At 42.9% G+C, this 26,223-nt stretch overlaps 1 protein-coding gene across 1 annotated transcript in view; it reads right to left on the reverse strand.

Annotated features, from left to right (window-relative positions):
• Positions 1-2,555: 2,555 nt before the first annotated feature.
• Positions 2,556-26,223, reverse strand: part of Stag3 (STAG3 cohesin complex component) — a 29,827-nt gene continuing 6,159 nt past the window's right edge. The window contains exons 5-34 of the mRNA XM_059249827.1: positions 25,707-25,803; positions 24,503-24,579; positions 24,005-24,209; positions 23,451-23,602; positions 17,868-17,941; positions 16,929-17,052; positions 16,310-16,408; positions 16,023-16,102; positions 15,558-15,665; positions 15,124-15,238; positions 14,877-14,982; positions 14,578-14,681; positions 14,218-14,310; positions 14,012-14,101; positions 13,459-13,659; positions 13,288-13,358; positions 13,102-13,189; positions 12,383-12,460; positions 12,210-12,302; positions 11,924-12,092; positions 11,679-11,815; positions 10,818-10,919; positions 9,260-9,408; positions 8,939-9,067; positions 8,693-8,850; positions 5,397-5,571; positions 5,147-5,248; positions 4,832-4,913; positions 3,150-3,221; positions 2,556-2,928 (exon numbers count right to left, since the gene is read on the reverse strand). Coding sequence (XP_059105810.1) covers positions 2,920-2,928; positions 3,150-3,221; positions 4,832-4,913; positions 5,147-5,248; positions 5,397-5,571; positions 8,693-8,850; positions 8,939-9,067; positions 9,260-9,408; positions 10,818-10,919; positions 11,679-11,815; positions 11,924-12,092; positions 12,210-12,302; positions 12,383-12,460; positions 13,102-13,189; positions 13,288-13,358; positions 13,459-13,659; positions 14,012-14,101; positions 14,218-14,310; positions 14,578-14,681; positions 14,877-14,982; positions 15,124-15,238; positions 15,558-15,665; positions 16,023-16,102; positions 16,310-16,408; positions 16,929-17,052; positions 17,868-17,941; positions 23,451-23,602; positions 24,005-24,209; positions 24,503-24,579; positions 25,707-25,803 — 3,339 coding nt within the window. The 3' untranslated portion in view covers positions 2,556-2,919. The remainder of the gene's footprint in view (positions 2,929-3,149; positions 3,222-4,831; positions 4,914-5,146; positions 5,249-5,396; positions 5,572-8,692; positions 8,851-8,938; positions 9,068-9,259; positions 9,409-10,817; positions 10,920-11,678; positions 11,816-11,923; positions 12,093-12,209; positions 12,303-12,382; positions 12,461-13,101; positions 13,190-13,287; positions 13,359-13,458; positions 13,660-14,011; positions 14,102-14,217; positions 14,311-14,577; positions 14,682-14,876; positions 14,983-15,123; positions 15,239-15,557; positions 15,666-16,022; positions 16,103-16,309; positions 16,409-16,928; positions 17,053-17,867; positions 17,942-23,450; positions 23,603-24,004; positions 24,210-24,502; positions 24,580-25,706; positions 25,804-26,223) is intronic.

Raw genomic sequence — 26,223 nt, forward strand, 5'->3', positions numbered from 1 at the left:
TCTCTGCTTAATTCTAGGAGCCATACCTTCCTGCCATAATGGACTCTTACCCCTCTGAAACAGTAAGCAAAATAATCTCTGCCTTATAAAAGCTGTTCTTGCTTATGGTATTTTATCACAGCAACAGAAACAGTAACTGATACAGATACACTTAACTCACATATTATATTTAAATGTGTATTATAATGTACAAAATGAAGAAATATTGATGTATCTTACAACTTTTTATTATAACTTTATTTTTGAAATTATAATTACATCGTTTACAAGTAGTTATTTTTTAAACAATGTGTTTCAAAAACATCCATATAGCTCAGGCTGACCTCAACCTTGTGGTCTGCTGACTCAGCCTCCCCAGTGCTGGGATTACAATTATGCACCACCACACCTGGCTTTTAAGGAAAAAAAATTAAATGACAAGAAGATCCCCAAACTTTTGAACTGATGTGTCTCTAAGGATCTGTCCTAGTCACCATAGCAACACAACAAACCTCTCTAGATTCTGTAGTGTAAAAAAACCACCTCTTATACTCAAGGTCAGGGCTTTGGAAAACATGAGTACAGAATGGATGGCTCATATCAGATTCCCAGTGCCTGGACCTTCTCTGGGGAAACTTACAAGATGAGAGCTGGGATCATCTAATTCCTGTCTAGACCAACCACATTTGGCACCAAGTGCTGAATGTTGCTGGATGCTGGCTGGAACCTCTGAGAGTTGTTGGCTGGAGCAACTGCACACAGCCTAGCCATGTAGCTGCTTAGGCTTTCTCACAGTGGGGTACCTGACTCCAGAACTCCCCAGCTTAAGAAATCGGAAGCAGAATCAGGCAGTTTCCTTAAAGTCTAAGCTCATAAACTGGTCTAGCATCATTTCTACCATACTCTATTAGCTGAGCACTCAAGAGACCATCCTGCCTAGTTTTATGTCAACTTGACACAAGCTAGTCATCTGAAGGGAGGGAACCTCAGTTGAGAGAAAATGCCTCCATGAGATCCAGCTGGAGGGCATTTTCTTAGTGATTGGTGAGGGGAAGGGCCCTGTGGGTGGTACCTGCCTGAGCTGTTGGTCCTGGGTTCTCTAAGAAAACAAACTGAGCAAGCCATGATGAGTGAGCCAGTAAGCAGCACCATTCTGTGGCCTCTGCATCAGCTCCTGCATCTGGGTTCTGGCTCTATTTGAGTTCCTTTTCTGACTTCATTCAATAGACTACAATTAGTAGTAATGTAAGTGTAAGCCAAACAAACCCTTTCTTCGCCCCTATGGCTTCACAGCCATAGAAACCCTGAGAGAGAGCCCATATTTAAAGGGAAGATGACCCAATCTCCCGACACAGTGTCAAAAAATTGGGATCTGAGGGGTAGGAGGTCTAATACATCTGCAGATTCTGAGGCCAGGGATTAACCTACCACATTGTTATCTGGCTGTCCAAATTTACAGAATCTCTAGGTTCCCCTTTTCACTTCTGAAATTTCCTTAACTTGGCTGGTATTTAAATACCTTCAGGAATCTTTCCCCTCCTGGATTCCTCTACCTCTTATTTCTTGTATATTTACACCTCAGTGTTCCAACTGTTTCCAGATTCCATGGATCCCTGAATCTGCTGCACTAGGCTGCCTTCCAAAGAGACTCATACTCTAACCTCCTCTTTTACCTGGAAGGAGAGAGGAAGTGGGGCAAGACCAGCAAGGTGGGGACGGTAGAAATGGTTTGGGCTGGGTGGCCTGATCACTGGAAGACTGTTCTTTCCACACAACCATTGGCTGGATGGTGGTGCTCAGAAAGGACCCATAATAAAGGGCAGGAAAAGACCTTGAATCATACATATCTCCCCAGAAAGGGTAAAGAGCTCCTTAAGCCATGGAAGAAAGCAGTGACATCAAAAAGCCACCCAGTTGTCTTCATGTGTTGCGACAGAGGTCCTATGCTGCTGCAAGAGGCTGAGCAAGACTAACAAGTCCAGCTTCCAGAAGGCAAGTCTCCTGAGGCAATTTTGTGACAATCAGGTGAGAGATACAGTAGAGAACAGACCAGAGATATCAGAGATATGTGTTAGAGAACACTGCAACAGGACTTGTGAGGAACTGGCTAGGGAAGGATGGACAGGGTTGCTTTCCTCCAATTCTTAGATTTGGGTTTGGGTATGTACATTAAAGTCTGTATCTTTGTACTCTCAGCTATTGTACGAAAACATCCACATCTTTGGGATAAGGGTATGAAACTACCTGAAAAGAACTAATGGGTGATATCCACCATCCCGTGCACCCTGGGCTAGGTGGGTGAAACAACACGTTTCAAGAAGTCTCTACCTCACCTGCCTATCAGTGCCATCTTCTCTCACTTTGGCCTATACTGTCATCATTAGTGTAACTGCTCAGAGATAGCTAAACTCTCCGCAGCCATCTGTCCCACTCATCTTACTGATTGATCCATCCATCCTTGAGAACCTATACACAAAATATCTGAGGGTATGGAGGCACTTAAATAGGGCGCCACGGTGTCAGGAAGCCAAAGAACCCAATCTTCATCAGCATTACAATCTCAAGCCATACCTGGAAACAGCTTTGAACATGTTTATTGAGAGATTGTATTTAGAGCTTGGCAGTGTTTCTAGGAAGAAGTACCAAATAGAAAACCAAAGGTTTACTAAACTCCAGTGCTGAGGTGAAGCCCCCTGCCCAACTCCAACCCTGCAAACAGGCAGAAGCATAGAGCTCTGGTGCATTAAGGATGACAGGGCTCATGGCTTCTCTATATAACCCCCACTTCAGAAAGAAATGGAGGTTTGAAAAACAAGGCCATTTCTCTTTCCTTTAAAGTACTTGGCTGGGGCCCAAAGGAATACTTCATTTTACTCCTTCCTTCTGCTCACTCATGGCCTTTAAGTGGGAAGTAGAGAAGAGGAGGGGCCCAAAGTTCCATCAGAAATCCTGCAACGAGAAAGAGAATATAAGACATGGAGTCATGGTGAGAAAAGACCAAACAGTAAACTGAAGGCTGTGTGTTCTAGGGTAGCCATTCTAGTTCCCCACAAGGGCTCTTGAAGACCACATAGAGCTGCCCACAGGTTCTGGTCTTCCATCTATTGGATGGATAGACATCTGGCCACCATCACTTCCAAGGACACACACACTAGCTCTGGAATGCTCACCTCCATGTTCAGCTCTGTAGTATCTAATAGGTCCAGCCCACGCTCACTGGAAGAAGAAGGGCTATGAAGCAGCTGAAGCAAACGGAGTAAAAAATTAGAAAGGCTGTTCTAAATTATACCCACCAACAGAAACATGGTTCCTTCTGACGTCTCAAGGGATAAATCACAGAACTGACTCCTCCCTTGGCCTGCTGGCTGAACCCTTTGCATGCATTCAGCTCTGGAGCTAGAGAGTGGGATTGTCCTAGAATTCAACTCTACACAGGTTATTTGAACAGAAGTTCAAGGTGCTATTTGGATTTTCCTCTGAGCACAAAGCCTCCACTCTCCTATTCTATCCATTCTCCCCCCTCCCCAGAGAAGACACTAAAGTAACAGCACACAGTATTAGCTCAGTGCTGACTGACTGTCTGCAGGCTGTCCTCCCCTCTACCTCCTGCAAGACCTACCTGATATGTATGTTGAGATCCTAACCCTTGGGGCCCTTAGAAGTAAGAGGTGACCTTCAGAATGTGTTTAGGTGAGAGGGTGTAGCCCTTACAACTATGTTAGTGCCTTTACAAGAGGCCAGTGTTAGCTTGCTCTTGCCTGCGTGTGAGACAGCCTGCAACTAGCACTGGGCCCTTACCAGAAACCATCTGTGCTTACCAGAACTCAAGACTTCTAGCTTTCAGAGCTGAAGGAATAAATGTCTGCCATGTATAAGCCTATAGTCCATGCTTCTCTGTACTAATGCTTTGTACTCTACACTATGTATAAACGCTCCATTGTAAGGATGGAGAAATGAGACTGAGACAAGCAACAGCTAGCCTGGTATGAAACTAAAGACTCACATTCAGTTGACCTCACTTCAAGCTCTCTGTTTTGCTTACTAGATCAGATCAACCATCTAAGAAACCAGGTAGCAGGGAAGAAAAAGGGTGAGTGGGGGACAAGGATAGGCAGCCTTGTTAGGAAAGAGGAGGAAAGGAATGGTGTGGCTGGAATGGGCTGAGGGACTTCTGTCTCTGGCTCTAAGAACTCTTTCAATTGTTGGGAAATTCAGTGGCAACAATATTGATCTTGGAACTGTGAAGGAACATGCTGCTCCAATCCTTTTTCCTTTTTTAAAGATTTATTTATGTGTGTGTACGTGTGTGTATGTGTGTGTGTGTGTGTGTGTGTGTGTGTGTGTGTGTTAGAGGAAAAGAGAAAGAATGAGTGTGTGCACTGTGTGCACTGGGTGTGTAGAAATTACTTCGTAATTTCTCTCCTTCTACCACATGGGTTCTGGGAACTGAACTCAAGCCTTCAGGCTTAGAAAGAGGGACCTTTATGTGCTAAATGATCTTGCTGGCCTTTAAATTTCTAACTTCTTTTCCTTTCAGTTTTCAAAGCAGGGTCTCACTAGATAGCCCAGGCTGACCTGGAAGCCACTTTGTAGGCCAGGGTAGCCTTAAACTCATAGTAACCCTCTTGTCTCAGTCTCCCAAGTACTGAGATTGTACGTGTGAATGACCTCTGATCATTCCTGGGCTCCTTATTTAATAAAAGTAAAGTCTAAACAAAGTCTGCAACTTTTCCTCCTTCAGTCTATGATTCTTTCCAACAACCTTTAGCAGCTTTCAGAAACAAGGGCATCATGAACTGGTAACAGGCATCTCAGACTCTAGTTCTGGGGAAAGGTATTGCTGGGTCCATACCTTGTCTCCACCTTGCCATTCTTCACATGATCCATCCAGAAGTCCTAGCTCTTCTTCCTCATCCTCTTCCATAAGGCTGAGTCTGTGGTAGTGGCAAAGAGTACAGGTTTTCAGATGGTCCTTCCAGACCCTGAGTTTCTCATAGGCACAGGGAAAGACGGGACTTCCAGCAGCAGGTGGAGTAGCCCTTTACACACTGGAGAAGCATGCTATGTATGCTAGAAGGAGTGTTCTGGGACCAAGACAATTCAAGGAGCACTGGCTCAGGTAAGGAGTCAGAGTGGGTGACAGCAGCATGGGAAAGTTGAACCTCACCGGGTTAGTTGCTTGCCCAAACCAGAGCCTGAAGGATCACAATGAATCTGGAGAGACTGTGCACTTGACATCTTCAACCTCTGGGTGCCTGAGAGTTGCTGACTGTTGAGAAAAAGCAAAGGGTAAAAAGATTAGAGAACAGCATGGAGTATGAGGGAGACATTTTGCAGCCATAAAAGCAACAGAAAAGCACACCAACATCAGAGTGTGCTGTGGGAGGAAGAACAGAAACACCATCCTCCAGCTTCACCTGCTGATCATCTCTGGTCCTGGTCCTGGTCTACCTTTTTGCCTCTTGCCCACTGGCCTCAGGGACTGCCTCCTCTTCAATGCTGTGGAGGTGAGGGCAGGTGTTGGGGGGCTACTGTTCAGTTGAAGGCTTTCTTCCTGGGATGAAGGCTCTTTTCGTTGAGGCCTACAGGGACCTACAAAGAAGCAGATACACATATTAAATAGATCAGGAACCTGACATGGGTTACTTTTACAAAACCTCTCCAGAGTTTCTTTAGGGAAAGTTAAGCACAAAAGAATGGAAAATCTATGTGGCCTTATTTTATTCCACCTCAAGGAGCAGAGCCCTACGTAACAATGTACCTGTGTGTACAGTATGATGCTGTGTCATTATGTATAGCTCCTGTCCTAGCAAATACAACCTATCTAGGAAATAAGGCAGATAGAGAAAAATATCCACTTCACAGAGGGCATAAACATTTGATGACAAATGTGGGAGATGACTGATTCCCCAAAATTAAGTTGTCTGTTAGAATTCTGAAATCCTATCCATTCTAGATTGATAACCATTTGGGGACCAGAGGCTGGAGTGGATGCATAAGGGCTATGGAGACAGGGTTTTCTGAAGTCAGAAGATGGAAGGATGGCAACACTAATGTCATCTTACCAAGAAGGCTGAGTACTTTCTCTGCCAACTACAGAGGGCAAAGAAGGAAGATGCCACCAACTGAGGTGTCCACACCGGAGGCCCTCTTTCCCCGAGAAAATCCAGGTGGTGATTTTAAAACATCAGTCAAATGTCACCATTTGCCAGGGGTGAGCATTCCTCTATTAACTCTCTTCCTCCTCTGTAACCATGTATATACACAGAAACCAACAACCCAAAAGTTGCTGCCGTTAACCTATATGAAGGATTATAGACAGCAGGGGCTGTAGCCATACGTAAATCTTTATGAACTTGGATTAGTCAATGGTTAATTAGCCAATTAGACATTACATATTCAAGTTTAAAAAATAGGTAAGGCAGAATTCACCCTAATTAGGGATATCAACAAAAATAAAAATAACAGAAGAATACCAATAGCATAAAAAGGTAACTCAAAGAATTTGAGAACATATTTGTATCTCTTTACCTAATAAAGATCTATCTAGAATGTGTAAAGAACCCTCAACAACTTATCAATAAAAAGACAACACAATTTTAAATGAAAAAAAGAAGGTGGGCATGGTGGCCAAAGTTTGTCAGTCACCCCAATACTTGGGAAGTGGAGGCAGAAAAATCCGAAGTTCAAGGTCATCTTCCACTATACAGAGTTCAAGTCCTGCCTAGGCTACACAAGACTTTGTCTCAAAAAGAAATGAACAACTGGGCACTGGTGGCGCACGCCTTTAATCTCAGTACTGGGGGGAGGCAGAGCCAAGCAGATCTCTGTGAATTCAAGGCCAGCCTGGTCTTCAGAGTGAGATCCAGGACAGGAATCAAAACTACACAGAGAAACCCTGTCTCAAAAAACCAAAAAAAAAAAAAATGGACAAAAGTTTTAATAAGCAATCCACCAAATATCAACTGTCCATAAGAACATGAAGTAGAAAACTCAATTTTGTTAGTCAGTAGAGAAATACAAACTGAAGAGAATGAGATACCAATTCAGTCAATGGGAGAGAGAGAAAATAAAAAGAAGAAACCCAGACAGTCACAAATATTGAGAGAGGAAGCACTTAATCATTGCTGGTAGGAATGTAAAATGATGCAGGCACTTTGGAGAATAGTTTGGTATCTCGTTATAAAATTAAATGTAGAGCTTCAATATGACCAAGCCAGAAATTCCATTCCTAAGTATATCTCAAGATATATCCACTCAAAACCTTGCATAAGAATTTTAGCAGCACCATGCACACCAAACAACGGCAACTCAAATGTTCATCAACTCATCAGTGAGTAAAATAGGTAATGGCCATACAATGGACTACTATTCTGCTATAGAAAGAACCCCCAAAACAGACTAAGCAAAAGAATAGAGACACACAAAGCCACATAATGTATTGGTACTGTTTAGACAAAGTGTCTGCCAGAGGCAAATTCAGAGAGAAGAAGATCAGTGACAGTGCCCAGGGTTGGGAGGACAGGGAGAACCCTGATGTAACAGGGATATAGTTTCTTTTGAAGCAATCAGACTGTCTGAACATTAAAGACTGGTGGGATGGTGAGATGGCTCAGCACATAAAACTGCTAGCTGGAAAAGCTCCGAATCTGAGTTTAATACTCAGAATCCATGTAAAGGAGAGAATCAACTCTACAGCGCTGTCCTCTAAGCTCCTCATGAACAACATGGCAAGTGCATGCAATATGCATCATACACTTAAAATAATTTTAAGACTAATAAACAAAATTAAAATGTTAGAGTCTCACTTAAAGATTAAAAACCTGCTGGGCAGTGGTGGTGCATGCCTTTAATTCTAGCACTAGGGAGGCAGAGGCAGGCAGATTGATGTGTGTTTGAGGCCAGCCTGGTCTACAGAGTGAGTTCCAGGACAGCTAGGACTACAAAGAGAAACGCTGTCTCTAAAAACAAAAACAAAAAAAAAAACAAAACAAAAAATGTAAACAAACAAAAAAGATTAAGAACTATTAAGAACTAAAATTAAAAAAAAAAAAGTAGTGAAGAGATGGCCAGCAGTTAAGAGCATGTACTGCTCTTTCAAAAGATCCAAGTTCAGTTCACAGGTACCTGTGCTCACATGCATATTCTCTCTCTCTCCCTCCCCACCCCTCACACATACACACAAACACATACACAATTAAAACTTGTTGAGGACAAGCCATTGAAACACACACATTAAAAAGATGACTTTGACTTTTATGGTATGTAAATTACATCTCATTAAAACTGTTAATGGTTTTAAAATTACATTTTAATGTGCATGTTAGCAAATGCACATTAGCATATCAAATTGATTAGACTTGAGACAATGTAAAAAAAATAAGCAAATTAAAGACATTAGGTAAATTTTAAGACAAGTGGTGATCTGAAAGTTACTTGAGAAATCAGTGCATTGTTTGCTGTCAAGGATGAAAAGACTGCTTGGTTCAATCTTTGGCTTATCATTAGTTTCTATGTCATTTTCTCAAGTTTGGTATTTTAAACTGGCTAGCCAAATGATGAAGAAAATGAATGACAGCTGGTGCCTGATGAAATATTCCACAAAGTGTAAGTTTGAAGGAGACTAAAACCTATCTCCTATTATCAGGCAAAGGCAACTAGGATGTGGTGCTGAACACACTGATGCCTACCTACCCCAACCCTGACCCCTTACCTTCAACACGCCTCTTCTTGGAGTAGGGGGGTCCCTGAGGACTGGCCTCTGCTGTGTTCTCTACAGGGTTGAGGGAGTGGTAGTAGGTGGTAACTGGACGCCAGGGATGGCTAGGTGCCTTGGAGACACGCTGCAGACATTTTTCCAGATAGGATAGTCTAAGAAGGGATGGGACAGAGAATAAATGAACCAAGACCTCCCCAGACTCTTCTGTAAATCCACATCTCTACTCAACCACTAACTTACAGTAGCTGCTTGTCCTGATGGAAGAGGCGGGGGGAGAACTCTGAAAGGAGCTCCAGGAATGCAAGATTTGGTGGCTCACTAGAAGAGCCAGCAGGAGGAAGCTCTGACAATGAGAACTTGATGCCTTCCCTTGATTGGGTAGAATTATTTCAGTTAGAGTCTGAACTATCCTAGTCAAGTGTATCATCCCCACATCCTTGCTGCCCAAGCCACACTTACCACCAGCCTGCCTGCTGCTTCTGCACATGGTTACCCTTCCCACCAAGACCTGATTCCCTGCCTTCCCTGTGCCCGACCTCCAACCAGAACTTCCTTCCTCACTTGTGCAGCATGACCACAAGGTCTCGGTTGTGAAGCTGCTGGGGTCCAAAACTCAAGGCAAATCTCCGGGCCAGGTCCCTCATCTCGATGAAGGCTGGCAGTTCTGTCAGGCCCTGAGGGCCCTGCTCCTGCATCAGTTCTGTGTACAACTGTGTCCGGGAGACAAGGCACATTTGGAAAAGGAGACAAGGGAGTTTTAGAAAAGCATAACTCTCTTCTCTACTCAAGACTCCACAAGGCTTGGGGTGTGGAGTGCCATCTTCTATCTTCCCTCCCTAGATACATCCACATCCTGACCCCCTACAGCAGAGCACCTCCACCCTGCTGAGAGTTTTTAAAAATGTGTTCTTGGGGAATCACACACAGTCTCACCATACCATTGAGCACCATCCTCAGCATTTTAGCTCTACAGTGATGAATAAAAATGTCACTGATCAGGCTGGTGAAATGTAAAGCAAGTAAAGGTGCTTGCTACCAAGGCTGACAACATGAATTCAATCCCTAGAACCCACATAGTAGAAGGAGAAAACCAATTTCCACACTTTCCTCTGATTTCCACACTTACACAATAGTAATGCTTCTTTCCCACTCCAGCAACACATACAAAATAAATAATTTTTAAAAAATTAAATGTCTGTCATAAATGAAAGAGGTTGTAAAAAAAAACCGTCTAAAAAGTAATCAAGAATTCCCTAGAGGCTGGAGAGCTGGCTCAGTGGCTAAGAGCATTTGCTGCTCTTCCAGAGCACCTGGATTCAATCCTCAGCACCCACATGGTGGCTGGCAACCATCTATAATTCCAGTCCCAGGGATTGGATCTGACTCCCTCTTCTGGCTCCATAGGCACATGATGCACAGACATGCATGCAGGTAGAACACCTACTTAAATAAAAATAAACAATAAAAAATTTTAAAATTCCCTATCACTTTAGTATTGGTGTTAATAACTGATTTCTATGGGGTCTGGGGAAGGGGAAACTGCCTGGTCAGTTAGATTAGGGTCTGTGGTGATTTAAATAAGAATGGTCCCCATAGGCTCTGAATGCTTAAGTCACCAGGGATTAGAAAAATTAGGAGGTGTGGCCTTGCTAGAGGAATAGACAGATTAAAAGGATTTGTAGGTGTGGCCTTGCTGGAGAAAGTGTGTCACTGGAGTGGGCTCTGAGGTTTCAAAGGCCAAGCCAAGCCCAGTGTCACTCTCCCTCTTTCTGCCCTAAGAATCAGAAGGTAGCTCTTAGCTACTGCTCCAGTGACTGCCTACATGCCATCATGCTCTCTGCCGTGATGATAAAGGACTAAAACCTCTGAAACTAGAAGCAAGGCCCCAATTAAAAGTACTTTATAAGAGTTGCCTTGGTCATGGTTTCTCTTCACAGCAATAAAACAATGACTAAGACAGGGTCTATGAGGTGTGAAGAAACCTGTTACAAGAAATGAGTCAAGAAAGTTTCTCTCCTTAAAGATCTTGCAGCATCATCTCTGAGATGCTGGGACTGGACAATGAGGTGGGAATCTAGGAAAAGTATGCTACAGTTGTAAGGTATCTAGACAAGATCACCTGTTTTAGGCTCAGGAGCAGGATCCGAGAGCACTGACACCGGTCAATTTGTCTTGCTCGAGTTAATGTTTCCTTGATAATGTCACCATAGTCTTCATAGAACTGAGGGAGAGGAAGTGAAGAAGGAACACTAACCACTGGGAAAAAAACTCTTTGGTTTCTTCCTTCACATCCTTAATTATAACTCCTTCCCAAAGAGCCTAAGTTAGGAAAACAGTAATGTGAGCACAAATAACTCAGACTAAACCTCATCTCTAATAGTACAGTGTCCAAAAGAAACCACTTACTGAAAAAAACTCAGGGCAGGAATTGGTTGAACCCAACTGTTGGAGAAAAGGGGTGGTGCACCAGTACCACCCTCAGACACCAATGGAGCCTGCACATCCCTCCCCTCAGTCTAGAGTTCTGTACAAGAGCTCCTGTGCTGCTCATTGCTTTCCTCTAGGACCTGGCATGTCTGGTGTACAGCAGGTGCTCAGTAAAAAGAGAGGGATACAATGGCAGGCTGAGGAAATGGAGCTAGCTATCCCATAGGTTATCCTGTGAGGCCTGACTCTCCCCACTGTTTTCTTTCTCGAATATCCCATCCTGTAGATTAGGTTTAAAGCAGGGAAAACAGATTTCTTAACTGGAAAAATAAGTATTTCCCAGCCAATAGCCTTTTCTGTGTAAGTATTCACCCCCATACTCTTTTCTTTGTCCTTTTTTCTAAACGCCTACTGCTGTTCTCTCCTACTTCTCCTTTAAGCCCGATACCCTCAGACTGTCCTCAATCCTTGACTGACTTCCTTTCTTAGATGCTGCAGTGTCTGAAGCCAGGGCTATGTTCAACTTGTCTTTCATGTCGGGGGATCTGATTACCTTGTTATAGTGTTTGAAAACGTCTGAGGCTGCATCTAGCTCCAGTACCCCATAGAGCAGCAGCTTGCAAAACCCAGCAAGCAGGCGGCGCCGCTGGTGCAGAAGCTCTATCTGGACATGATCCTCCTGAGACTGACCTGCCCAGCAAAAACAGAACCAGTCACAGGCTTAGGCCTCCTGCCCAAGATACTGTAGCCAGGCTCAGCCCAAACCCTTCCTAAGCTCTGGGCCCAGAGTTCTTGTACCATTGCCCAGTTCTCCAGGCTGGAGAAAGACGTGATCCATGAGGAAACTGGCTAGTTCTGACTGGAGAGTAGCTTCCGGAAAAAAGACAAGGGGCCTAAGGAAATCCCGTCCCCCTACAATCATCTGAGGACTGAAGATGAGAAGCAAGTCACTCAATAAGACAAAAGCCTGTTGGGGAGAAAAAAAAGGATGATTGCAAAAATCAGAATACTTACAAAGACTATAATTCCATAGCTCATTTCTCTGGAGAACAGTCTCCTCAAACTGCAGGACACACAAGCTCACCTGCTCCTGGATCTCTGGGTCTACATCTGAGAGGCAGCTCTGGCAAAGTTCACAGAAGGCTACCATTCTTTTCTTCAGACTCATCAGCTGCCTCTGTAAAGAGAGCAGCTTGCTTCAAAGAGGAATGAAGACTTAGGCTCCTCCATTCCCACTCTCCTCAAACCCACACTCACATGGGAAGTAGACTCTGAAATGTGCGTTACTGTCCAGAGAATGGAAAAATATACAAGACTCAAGGCCGGCAAAATCACCTGTAACCACAAATGTCAGAAAAATGGGGTTTGAGTCAAATCAGGGGGCTAGAGAGCAAGAGTGAGGAAGTGTCAGCACTGTCACACACACAATCAGTAAGAAGAGAGAAGCCAGAGTGTGGTAGCACATGCCTTTAATCCCAGCACTCAGGAGGCAGAGACAGGAGTATCTCTGTTAGTCTGAGGCCAGCCTGGTCAACAAAGCAAATTCTAAGACAGACAGGGATACATAGAGATACCCTGTCTCAAACAAACAAACAAACAAACAAACAAACAATAACAAACCTCATGCCAATAAAGAAAAGAGAAGATAGACCAGGGAAACAGAATTCCTTTCTGATGGAAAAGAAGGGATTATTTTGGACAATGTCCAGAGGCTTCTAGCCTAGACAAAAATGTCACATCTTTTTGGTTTATTCAGTCTCCTAGAATTCCTCAACATTCTCCTTGGCTCCTAGGAATACCAAGAGGATTGCTCTTTCCAGGCACTGTTCAGAGAAGAACAGAATGATAACCCACCCAACCTTCCTCCCTAGTCCACTGCACACCCCAGGACTGGGGCTGCCCAGGCAAGGTGGCCTTCAAGACACAGGTTCTGAGAGTCTTCTGCCCTGCCTCTGTGTGTCCAGCCCATCACCTGCCTGGTGAGGAACGTCTCCCGTGTCCACAGCCTTCTGGATGAGTCGAGAACATGGTTCAGAGATCTCCCAGCGAGTCAGATCATGAGCACTGTAAGGAGACAGAAGTGAATGTTATGCCGGGACACATCCAAGGCAATCAACTCCATCAATACTAGAAGAAAGGGAAGGGGCAGGAGAGCTGCTCACTTGTAAAACGCAGAGAGACGTTTCAGAGTGGCTGTCAGACTGTATACCTCATCCTCATCCGGGAAGGACGACTGAGGAACAAAGAAGCTCACAGCAAGAGTTTCTCAAGAACTCATCATTAATCCTGGCCCTCTCTTACCCTCCTTGGGGTGCCCTGCTGTTTAGCACCACCTGCATTAGGTCATCAAGCTCCTGCTGGAATCTATCAGTCAGAAGATCCACTAGTTGGCTTCGGGCAAAGTCCACTCTGCTGAAGAAGGTGAACTCCGGCTTACAGAGCAGATAGAGGCCGCGTGCTGCAGCCTCAAGCACCTCAGGTTCAACATGCTTCACCACCACCTCCTGGAGTTGTTGCAGAAGCAGCTCTAAGTGCTAAAAGGGAGACAAGGTATGGTGGAGTATAAGCTGAAGAGTGACATAGGAGGATGAAAGTAGTGATGTTTAGGGATAAGAATGGATGGATGGATGGATGGATGGATGGATGGATAGATGAATAGATGAATAGATGGATAGGTAGGTAGTAGGTAGGCAGGTATGTAGATAGACAGATAGATATAAATAGATAAGAGATGGATGAATACATAGATGAGATAGACAGACAGACAGAAAATGGGCCTATAGATTCTTTCTGAACCCAGGGCCTTGCAGAAACAAACCAACCAATGAAAAACCCTTAACAGAAGTAGGGGAGCATCAAGGTCTAGAAAATGAGCTGCCTCCTCACCTTTTCCAAGCGCTGAGTGCAGTAAATGCTGAGGTCAAAGTAACTGAGCAGCCGGAGCAGGGGAGCAACATTCTCTGCATCTGCTGAGAACTGTAGTGGAAAGAGTGTCTTGTTAATTAAGAGACAAGAGGCAAATCCTTCCCTCATGCTGCCTTGGGGTTGGTCCCTCAACCACTTATACCTTAGGCTATACAAGATGCTCTTACCTTGGCTAGGAGCTGGGGCAAGACAGGGATGAGGTGCTCAGCCAGCTTCACCTTGTCATAAGCTTGAAGCTTGCGTTCTTTGGCAGTCAGACCCTAAGATTAGTCATTAGGGGTGGGAAACTGTGAAGAAACACTGGGTACAGAAGGTAGGTGTATCTGCACACACTTCTGCTCCATGAACTTCTCCGAATGAGGAGGAAAAACTCAGCATATCCTTCAGATGTCTTTAATATGGAGATGGGAGTCTTAGAAGGAAAAGAGGAAGGCTGGGGCCCTAACACAGAATGTAGAGGTGAAGACGGCCAATAGCCATCTGGTTCCAATACTACTGACCAATTACAACCCACCACTCAGGCCCACCTTCTTCCCTGTGATGCGCCCCACTGGTGGGTGACCCTCGGCAGCTTGCCGGGCACTGGACACAAGGATTTCTATCAGCATTCTCTCCTGCATATCACCCAGGTCTGGGATAGAAAGAGGATCAAAAGTAAAACCACAGATTTGCCATCCTTCATCTCTACATTCCCTCCCCCAGGACACCTCTGCTGCTTTTTCCAAGTCAGGCAAAAAACAAAACAAAACAAAATAAAACCCCAAACCTCTCAGTTTCACACTAGAAGGTTCAAAATACTCAACCCCAGCTACCATGCAGCACGCACTCTGGTCCTTCTGCAGTAGCAGGCTTATCAGACTCTCCCAGTCTTTCAGGTAAGATGCTGCACAGTCCCACAAGCTGTCTACCAAGTAAGCAGCATGGTTGTGATGCTGTGAAAGAAGGTTCCCAGTAAGTTATCCACTGATGCCACATCAAACTACTCCAGCAAGTGGCTGTTGGTAAGCAGGACCCTCCTACCCACTGCCCCTCTTGTCCTCTACTATAGGCATTACATCCCCTCCCTACATTACCTCACTCTCCATAAAGAAGGACAGTAAAAGGCAGATGAAAGTCCTCTGGGCTTGTGGACTCCGGCGTCGCTCACTGCTACCCACTGATTTTGCCTCACACTCAGGATAGAAGATCCTGGTAGGATGGATACATAGAAAGAGCATAGCATGGGAGGAAGTGAGGACAAATGAATAAGTGGAGAGCCACAGAAATCCCACAAGATTGAGGAAGGAAAGGGACAAGAGAGACTTCAAGAATTTTGCTAAGTCCCTAGGTAGAGCAGAGAGGTGAGAGAGAGAAAGAGTGTGTGTGTGTGTGTGTGTGTGTGTGTGTGTGTGTGTGTGTGTGTGAGAGAGAGAGAGAGAGAGAGAGAGAGAGAGAGAGAGAGAGAGAAAGAGAGACAGACAGACAGACAGACAGACAGAGGATAGTATGACAAACACACACCACTCACTTCCAGTACACAAACTCCCCTGCAGAAGAGGCCATGGCACGATTAGAAATGTACACAATGGAGTAGATTTTCTCACAGTCTGCACTGGTCAGCACGCCCTCCATGTTCCTGCAAAAGAAAAGGAGAAAGGGTGTGTGTGTGTGTGTGTGTGTGTGTGTGTGTGTGTGTGTGTGTGTATGTGTGTGTGTGTGTGTGTGTGTATCATAGTCCTCTCATATAGCCAGGAGTAGACCAAAACAAGGCAACACCTACATGGACATGACTCACAGAAAATGTTTAAGTGAAGAGTGGGGGAGTTAAAGATAGGGAAGTACCCTTCCATCCTACAACTCAGGAATGCCCTCTGTCTTCCAATCTGCACAAGGAAGGTCAATTGTGACAGGTGGGGAACAGAACTCTGGAGGGGTTTTTTTGAGGGTACAAAGGCAAGTCTGTGAGGCTGCCTTCCCACTTCCCACAACTCACTTCAGGATAAGGGTCAGCAACTTGATGGCCTCCACTGCCACTTCACACTCTCTGTCCATGACCATGGAAACCATCCGGTCCTGTGCAAAGAACATTATCCAATCTCTCACTGCACCCATTCCAAAACATCACAGTCTCTTGAAATCTGAAGCTCCTAACACAGAGGGAGCAGGAACTATATCCAGAATAGCTATCAGTCTGCCAGAGAGGCTAGGTGGAAAGACCTGAGGTGGGGAAATGGGAACCATAACAATGAGCCAACCCTGGGAATGTTGTCCTCATCTTACCTTGAAGCGGCTGGTAAAGAGTTCCATGCGTGTGCTCAGCTCCTGGTTGCTATACAGCCCTTCCAGAGCCTTCACACACTTTAGGCGGACGTCCTTGTGCTGTTGAGGAGGGGACAGGAGAAGGGAAACATGACTGACCAATAATCCCAACACAGCCTCCATGTGCTTGCTCCTCACTGTTCTTCATTCATTCTGGACATGGGTGATCTCTACACCAAGGACTCTCAGGATGTAAGAAACAGTAAAGAGCTGATTTCTCACTGAAAACGCAAAAGGCTCCTATGAGCACTAGACGATTATGATGAAAAGAATCCCTTTGGCTAGCACTCTGGCACTTGTGTTACCATCACCAATTTGCTGTTTCATAGGGAACACCCTCTTTCTCCATGACATCTAAGGTTTCAAAGGTATCCTGACTCCTGAATGCCTTTCTCATTTCTGCTTTGTCCTACCTTCCTCAGCACTGCAGTAATCTCAAGGTTCAATGCCTTGATGGGGAGATCACTGTGAAACGATCTCACTATATCAATGTTTGAGTGGCAGACCAAGAAAAGCTGAAGTGTTCAGGACAGGTTAGAAGAAGCAGGTAACAGGGAGAAGGAGGTTGATTTAACCTGACCTTATCATGCAGGGTCCAGCCAATGTATTTTAAGTAGCTGTCATTAAGAAAGGAGGTGCTATAGCTTTGCATCCAACACCCAATCTCCTCAATGCAGATAGCACGAATCTCAGGAAGGATGTCCCTAGACAGAGAGACAAATTCACATATTATCTTCTCTCAAAAGTTACTTTTTGGCCTACCACATAGCACTCTCAATGAAGTTATGTTTGTGAAAAAACACCAAGTACTAAGCCTTTCATTTCCACATTCCAACCTAAACACATGAAATACATGAAATTAAATGCTTCCTTCTACAACCAGCATAAAAGATAATTTAACCTTGTACAACTACATCCCCATATTCCTTTAAAAGCCAATTCTGAAAGTTCACTTAAGTGTTGACTAAAATGTACCATTTTTCAATTCCATTTCAAGAAATGATTAAAGTTCTGGAGAACCAGAAGTTGAAATATAGACAAAAGTGAGACACTACTATAAATACTCCAATTCTAAAACAGGTAAAAATTTAATTCTATCAGTTCTTCAAATATTATGAAACTCCCCTACCCTTAGCACAGTGAAACCACAGGCTAGGCTAGAAAAAGGCTTGCTGAGCCAGACATGCCTCAGGAAAGCCATCTGTCAGGTCTCTGCCATTGTGCGCTTAAGTCTCCAACTCTACAAAGACAGAAGCAGGGCCAGGACTTGGGCAAGGTAAAGAGAAGGAAAATACTCAGTAATATCTTGATCTCTGACTTTCCTTCCCAGAAGAACTCACAAGAGCCTTTGCAGGGTGGAATAAACCAGACCTTAACAAATTCATTGTATCTGTCAGTTTTCACTCCAGCTGAAATAGTCCTGGAACTAACTAAATAACTTAGCGTTGGAAAGGACCTTGTCATTTCCCATGCTATCACAAAGGACAGTAGCTTCAGTAAGAGCCCATAACTGACTCACCTGTACCGATGGACAAAAACACCTCTGAAGATGGCATTCATCATCCCCTCTATCTCCTCTTGATTCTCTTGGAACTGGATAAAGGAACAAGGTCAGTCTATCCCTCTTGTACCTCAACAACATAACATCACAGATATAGAAAAATCTAACATCTACCCACTTCCTGTTTACTGAAGGACATATTGTGAATGCTTAGGCATCCTATATTCCCTTCTAATTACAGAAGAAGCAGTGTAGTCTAATACCTCAAGGTTGCTTTGTATTTGATAGAAAATAATGTCCCTGAGGACTGGAGAGATGGTTCAGCGGTTAAGAGCACAAACTACTTCTCCTTTTTTTAAAAAATAATTTATCTTTATTTTATGTGCATTACTGTTTTGTCTGCATGTCTAGATGTGTGAGGGTTTCAGATCTCAGAGTTATAGACAGGTTTTAGCTGCCATGTGGGTGCTGGGAATTGAACCCTGGTCCTCCAGAAGAGCAGTCAGTGAGTGCTCTTAACCACTGAGCCATCACTCCAGCCCCCCATACTGCTTTTCCAGAGCACCCAAGGTCAGTTCCCAGCACCCATATCACATGGCTCAAAACTACCTGTGACTTCAGCTCCAGAGGACCTGACATCCTCTTCATAAATAACAAATCTTTAAAAAAAAAAAAAAAAGTCCCTTCTGATTGGGGTTATTCTATTCATACCTGACAGTTTTGTTTTTGACTACTAATTGGGGAAATGAAATTTTTAAAAAATGTATTGAATGTATTCATTTGAGGAGGAAGCATATATATATGTATATATATGTATATGTATATACATATATATGTAGAAGTCAGTTTCAGAAGTCAGTTCTCTTTCCACTGTGTGGGTGTTAGGTATGAACTTAGGCTTGCAAACAAGTGTTTTTACCCACTGAGTGATCTGACCAGCCTCAAAATGAATTTTTTTTAAAGATTTATTTATTTATTTATTTATTTATTTATTTATTTATTTATTTATTTATTATGTATAAAGTATTCTGCCTGCATGAGTCCCTGCAGGCCAGAAGAAGGCACCAGATCTCATTACAAGTGGTTGTGAGCCACCATGTGGTTGCTGGGAATTGAACTCAGGACCTCTGGAAGAGCAGACGGTGCTCTTAACCACTGAGCCATCTCTCCAGCCCCTCAAAATGAATTTTTAATAAGTGCATTTTGATAAAAGTATAACCAATAAAAAGAGATGAAAGAGATTGGATCAATAATTTTCAATTGGACAATTCTGTTTCCCAGATGTGGCTGTGGCAAGAATTCCTGCAAAGTTCTACAGCTGGTTTGATTCCTGAGTGTTAGAGCCTGGCTTTTATCTGCCTTTTGTGACTGCTACCTTCTGTGTCTGGTACCTTCTGTTTGAAGTCTGAAAATCTTATCTGAGCGCTCGCTCCCTAAAGGTTCAAAGCCTATGCAAAACTTGGTTGTGGAAGGACTCAGCAAATTGAGATGTCCTGCAGCTGGAAATTTGCTCTGGCATTTGTCTCTTTGGGGAGCTTAGATAAGAGGTTTTGTTATATGAAATTGACTTGCTAAAAGGTGTAACTGAGTAACAATAAAAAAAAAAATTCCGGCCGGGCGGTGGTGGCGCACGCCTTTAATCCCAGCACTCGGGAGGCAGAGCCAGGCGGATCTCTGTGAGTTCGAGGCCAGCCTGGGCTACCAAGTGAGTTCCAGGTAAGGCGCAAAGCTACACAGAGAAACCCTGTCTCGAAAAGCCAAAAAAAAAAAAAAAAAAAATTCCAAAGCTACAAGAAGTCAGTTCACCAGAGGCTGACTCCCCTGCAGCTGCAAAAGGCTATAAAATTCATCCTAGAGTGCCTCTGTTTCTTTTTTCCAAGGACCAGTGTGAACCCAACACCCAACACAGCACCCAGAGGATATCTGGCAATGTCTGAATCCCCTCCTCCCAGGGTTCAGGTATCACTGCAGAAGAGCCAGAAGTGGTAGATGAATACAAGGAAACAATATCCTGTGGACACAGCAGGGCTGCATATGAATTCACAGTGATTCTGATAGCATGCACAAGCCCCTTACAAGCTCAAGGGAGGCCAAATCCCAGCATGGAAAAAGAAGATTTACATGAAGTCCCACCCCTAGCCTAGAAGCTACTAGAAACTGATAGCTAGTGGTAAAGGGAGAGTCAGTTTCCTTTGAGAGTGTTGCCCCTGGTAAGCAAATTGTACTCCGATGGAGGCCGCACACCCAAGATTATATTGGAAGCACAAACAGGACTTAATGGATGAAAAAGAAAAAAGAGGACAAAGTTGAATGGATAGAGTAGTGGGGTGGAGGAGTTTGGGAGGGGTGAATATGATCAAAATGCACTATATAAAATTCTCAAAAAATAAGACTTTTTAAATCAATATTTTTTAAAGTTTTGGTTGTCAGGCTGGGCATTACTGGAATCTAGTAGACAGAGGCAAGAACAGTGCTAACAACATACACAGCCAGGACAGTTTCCCAGCGTCAATAATGCCATGGCTGAGAAACCCTTGACTAAATGAACTACATACTGGGTAAGTAGAATTATAAGGAGAAAACATCTTTGAATCAACTAATCCCATTTCTTCAATATGTCAATATATTGGGGGAAATCTGAGGAAGCAGACACTCTGTAAGATTAAAAGAGGAAGTCAGGTGTTAGTGCATACCTCTAATTCTAGCACAGGGAGGCAGGACTTTGAGGCCAGCCTAGCCTACATAAACAAGACCCTATCCCAAGGAAGAGAATATTAAAAGAGGCTCCAGAAACACCATCATCAAATATCCTTACTTAAGTCCTGGATTAATTAGAAAGGACTTTTGGGGATGGGAAAAAAATGGTATTGAGTAACAAAGACATGTTACTTTTAAGAGGGTATACTTAAACCTTTAGGGATGAAGAACTACTATGTCCATAACTTACTATAAGCTATCAAAACAGATAAGCTAATGAAATATTGTTTATGGAATGCACTGTATATATGGTATTCATTATAATCACGTTCTATAACATCTTAAGTTTTTCACATTTAAAAGATAATCAGTACCAAATTTTACAGACGTCTATAAAAGGGAAACTGAGAAAAGACCACTGGTGACAAGATGCATTTGTTTGGAGAGAAATTTTGAAAAAACAGAGCTAAAATCTAGGTACTGTCCCATTCAGTGGGAAATCAAGGAAGTAAGGAAATACTATAAAGTAAAATATATTACAGAAAAGTGGACTAAAGGGTTGATACACATTCACAAATGAACAGAAGAAAACAGTATGGTAGGGAGACTAAAGTGGGAGAATGACAACTTAGTCCAGAAAATAGAAACAAAGACTCACACTAGTGCAGCTCTCCCTTTTCACAGAGAATATATACCAAAACTTTCAAGCAATGTTTAAACTACAGTTTCAAAACCATCCACATAGGTTGAATATATCTTTATATAAAATTCTCGGGACAATTGGTGTTACAGATTTTAGTTTTTGGATTTTGGAATATTTATATAGACTTTACTCATTGGAAACACAATTTCCAAGTCCAAATCTGAAATACACTCTAAAATGAAAAAAACTTCTGAGTGTCATATTGGTGCTTAAAAAGTTTTGCAGAGCATTTTAGAATTTACATTTTGGATTAAGGATGCTCAAAATGTATTATGTGTTTCTATATGTGTGTACACCTATGAGAAACTAGTTTGTAAATTACACAGAGAAACAATGTTGGAATAATGTTATGTGAACTTTGGTCTCTCTCTTTCTCTCACCCCCCCCCCTTCTCTCAAAATAGTCATACTGTACTTTGGGATTCTTTTTGTTTTTGAGACAAGGCCTCATTATTCAGCCTGGCTGGCTTGGAGCTCACAGAGATCTTCCTGCCTCTGCCTCCTGAGTGCTAGGATTAAAGGCATGTGCTACCATGGCCAGCTACTTTGGAGATTTTTGATCCTTTGTTGACTACGGGAAACTGAAACCACAGAAAACTCACCTGCAGATCTAATGTGGGTCTATGACACATTATTATCTATATCATCCTGACAATGAAAAACAGCACATGAGAATGGAGTAACACAAAGTTTTGCTTCTCAGGCTGATACAGCTCAGTGACAGTGCCTACTTGGCAGATCTAAGGCCTTGGATTCAATTCACAGTGCCATAGCAAAAGAGAACAAGTGAGAAATAAAGACAGATGCACACTGTAATAATTATTTCCTTCTCTTTTGGCATAGCAGAGAAGCAATTGTTTTTTATGAGGACTGGGAAAATCATCAATAGATACAGTTAGACATGGTATGTCCTACCAACCTCAAGGTAGAGGAGAGTCAGATACTAACAAGGAGTAGAAGACAGATATATCAGTGTTTGACCCAAACACTGCTATTGGAAGTTTAATCAGTCTAAAAGATTTTCTCAAGGCTTATGTCTGCCAAAGGTATTATAGTTTAAAAATGCCTCCTCAAAAGATTTGTGTGTGTGTGTGTGTGTGTGTGTGTGTGTGTGTGTGTGTATAAGCTACCTGCTGATAAACTTTTAAGAGGTGACTGAATCCTAAGGGTTCTAACTTCATCAATGGATTTATCCACAGATGAGTTCATAGCTAAATGGACTTATGAGGAGATAAGACTTAGCTGGATGATATAGGTCACTGGGGTCATGTCTTTGAAGGAAATAGCTTGTCCCCAGACCCTTCTCTCCCCTCACTGCTTCTACTATGAGGCGAGTGGCCCTGCTCCATCATAACCTCTAGGCTTTAATAGTCAGCCTCACCACAGGCACAAAGCCATGGAACCACCTGAACACTGACTGAAACCTCTGAAACTATGAGCCAGGATAAAACCTTCCCTCTTTGAACTGTTCCTCTCAGGTATCTGTCAGAGTGATGAAAAGCCTACCAAAAGGAAAACAAAACAAACTTACTGTGTGGCTGGTTAGCCAATTCGATCATTATCTTATTTAAATTGATTAGAAGGTAGAAAGAATTACCTCTTTAATTATTTTTAATTTTTTTATATTTTTTGTACAATATATTTTGGTCATATTCTTTCCCTTCTCCCAATTCCTCCCACAAGAATTATGACTCTTTTTAAAGAAAAGGAAACTCAAGTTTTAGAAGCTACATAAGGCCCTCTATAACAACTACCAGAATAAAATTTGTATCTAGGGGTGACTGGAAGGTTTATGCTCTTTCCATTTCCCAATAACTTGGCCTCCCTTATCATTTGTTGTTTTTAAGCATCCCTATGATAACCTGCACTGTACATTTAACATGAAGTTCAAACTTAACTTGGCATGCCAGTATAACATCTAAACACTGCTGAGGCCAGTGGAAATGGAATGAAAGGGAAATACAGAAAACTCTAACGTTTCTCCAAATTAAACATTGTGAGTCTATGTCCCAAACCAAGAGAAATACACAACGACTTCTGATAGGATGAGTTTGGGAAAACTGTTGCCAGTCCCTATTTTTCTTTATCTGAAAGGCTCCTTGAGGCCTGTGCTTACTGAGAAAAGTTATAGAGCCTGATAATGTCTGGGCTGCAGAAGACGAAAGCTGGAAGAGAGGGGAAGGGGCCAGCAACCTTTCTCACCTCTTTTAGTTTCTCCAGCAGACTCTCCAGTCGCTCGGGTGCTCTCCGCTCTGGCCCCTTGTTTCGTTCAGCCTCATACTGACGCTGATTGTTGTCTTTGTGCAGACTCAATTGGAGGGCAACTCTTACCAGAGAAGTCATTAGCTTCATGGCTTTGAGTCAGAGGAAACAAGGAAGCCATTGTTCAAGTCAGAAGAGCAAGAGTGCAAAAACAAAAGGGCAAAGGATAAAGAAAACAAAAAGCAGGGTGACCCTTCAGTCCTAAGGTTTCCTGTCCTGAAATGGCTCTCTCCTGAAACATCTTTTGGCCTTCTTTTATGCCCCAGTCTATTGTCAGGAGTATGCTCTGAGAAGATAAAAAAACTGGGAATCATTACTGTGGTCTCCCCCTTTCCTACATCCTCTAGTGGGAAGCAGAAGGTAGGTCTAAGATACAAGCAACAAGGTACTGATTAACATTGATGCAGGTGGGGAAGAAAACGCAGAACATGGAATAAAAGCTTCCTCCACCTCATTAATCTCAGGAGAGCCCACTGAGTTGTGTGAGTGCTCACCAGCCAGGGTACTAGTATGACGGAAGGCGCGGACTTGGGAATCTGAGAGGCCAACGAGCAGGGAAATAAGGTCATCCATAGGAAAGCCATCATAGAGGAGGCTGTACTGGCACTGATAGACCAATGTCTTCACAAACTCACAGAAGCTTCCCTGAAACTTCTTCCAGGATGGGCCTGGAGCCATTAGGGGATAGTCCCCTGAGTCCTACAAAAGGGTTTATGGAAAGAATAGGAAAATTACTAGATCCATGAAAGTCCAGGGATTTGAATGTCAAAACCCAAAGCACAGTGAAAATGTAACTCTATATACTTCATTGTGGAATATCACCCAGTCCCAAAGGCATGCCAGCTAATTTCTGTAAGTCCCTTTTATTTTAAAAAAGATAGAACTCTTCCTTATAAAAGCTATTTCCTAGAATCAGAAATAAAGGGGCAATGAGCCTTGTGTTTTGAATTCAGACTAAGAGGAGCAAGATGATCCTGATTGGCTTCCTTCACCTCATTAAACTGTTCTGTTAGGTGCTGGATGATTTCTGAGTTGGACATCATCTTGAACATCTCAGGAGTTACAGTGCCTGGAAATTGAAGAAGACAAGACATAAAAAGAAAATAATAAGACACAGATACATTTGAGGAAATATTGAGAAGAGCTTAGGGAGCAATCAGACAACTTGAATCCACCCTACTCATGAGCCTGTCATCATTCATTTGTACACCTGCTATGAAATAACTTCTGAAAAACGTAATTGAATTATGTAGTGAAAAACTATGGTTTAAAAAAATTCCCCCAAACAAACAGAGAAAAAAAGACTAGGGCAGATGATGAAATCTTATAAAAACAAGTTGATGCTCCCTGGCACAATAAACTAAGCCTTGCCGGGCGGTGGTGGTGCACGCCTTTAATCCCAGCACTCGGGAGGCAGAGGCAGGCGGATCTCTGTGAGTTCGAGGCCAGCCTGGGCTACCAAGTGAGTCCCAGGAAAGGCGCAAAGCTACACAGAGAAACCCTGTCTCGAAAAACCAAAAAAAAAAAAAAATAAAAAAATAAAATAAAATAAAATAAAATAAAATAAAATAAAATAAGCCTTGGCATGTGGAGTTTAGGGACTCCACAGCATCAGACAGAAAACATAGTGGCTAAGAAATAATAATAGGCTATCTCATCTATAAAGACTAAAAGTCACTCAGTGTTTTGTGCACACTTGCAATTCCAGCACTCCAGAGGCTGAGGAAAAATACAGGTGAAATGGCTGATAAATAGAAACAAGTAATAGATTGCCTCATATACAAAGACTAAAAGCACTTGATGTCATGTGCATACCTGTAATCCCAGTACTCAGAAGATTGATTGAGGCAGGAGGATTGCTTCAGGATCAAGGCCAGTCTGGGATACATAGTGAAGCCCCATCTCAGAAAAAAATAAAATGAAAAAGCCTCCAAGGGTATGATAGTCCAGTTTTAAATCTGTGCCTATCATTATCATGGCCAAAGCAAGATTCTTTACCACCAAAAGGTTGTGATTCAAAATCAACATAGTTCCCTACTAAATTACTTCCAATACTTACACATCAAAAGTGTAGTTAAGTAAGCTAGCTCTCATCTTAGCTTCTTTTCTTAGACAATTTCAACTGTACTCATAAGCAGAAGGAAAGTTTTAAACATGAAGGGTAAGGATCAGGAAGAGGTAGGCAAGTTTCCTCACTTTTACATCCACAGGATCGGATGAAAAAATTAACGAGCTCCAAGAATCCCGCATTTTCATCTTGCTTGTAGTTTTCTAGCCACTCATCCACCAAAGACTAGGAGAAAAGTGTGGATGATTTCAATTCCAACAATATGACAGAACAGATTGTCCTATTTGATCTTCCCAACTGAAATATGCAAATTTCTTATTAAAAATTACAAACCTCTTTTAAACATATTGCTGAACTAGAATGGAAGATAGAACCCCACATAGGTCAAAAATGAGAAAGCAGCAATTCTGGAAGTAGGAAGCTGACTTTTGGTGGAAGAGTTTCACTAAACAAAATAGCTATATGGAATGCACAGCATAGGAAACAGAGCCTAAGATAATCATTCCAAGAAGAGCCGTCCAAGAAAAGGCTCCCATATAAGGCTGAATCCTACAGAGCTGTATTCTTTGAAAATGAAGAATCATTTTCAAATGGGAAATGAATCTACTTGGCCACTGGGAAGAGCAAGAGAACATATTCTATAGC

The sequence above is a fragment of the Peromyscus eremicus genome, chromosome 23 (assembly GCF_949786415.1).
Source record: "Peromyscus eremicus chromosome 23, PerEre_H2_v1, whole genome shotgun sequence".
Lineage (NCBI taxonomy): Eukaryota > Metazoa > Chordata > Mammalia > Rodentia > Cricetidae > Peromyscus > Peromyscus eremicus.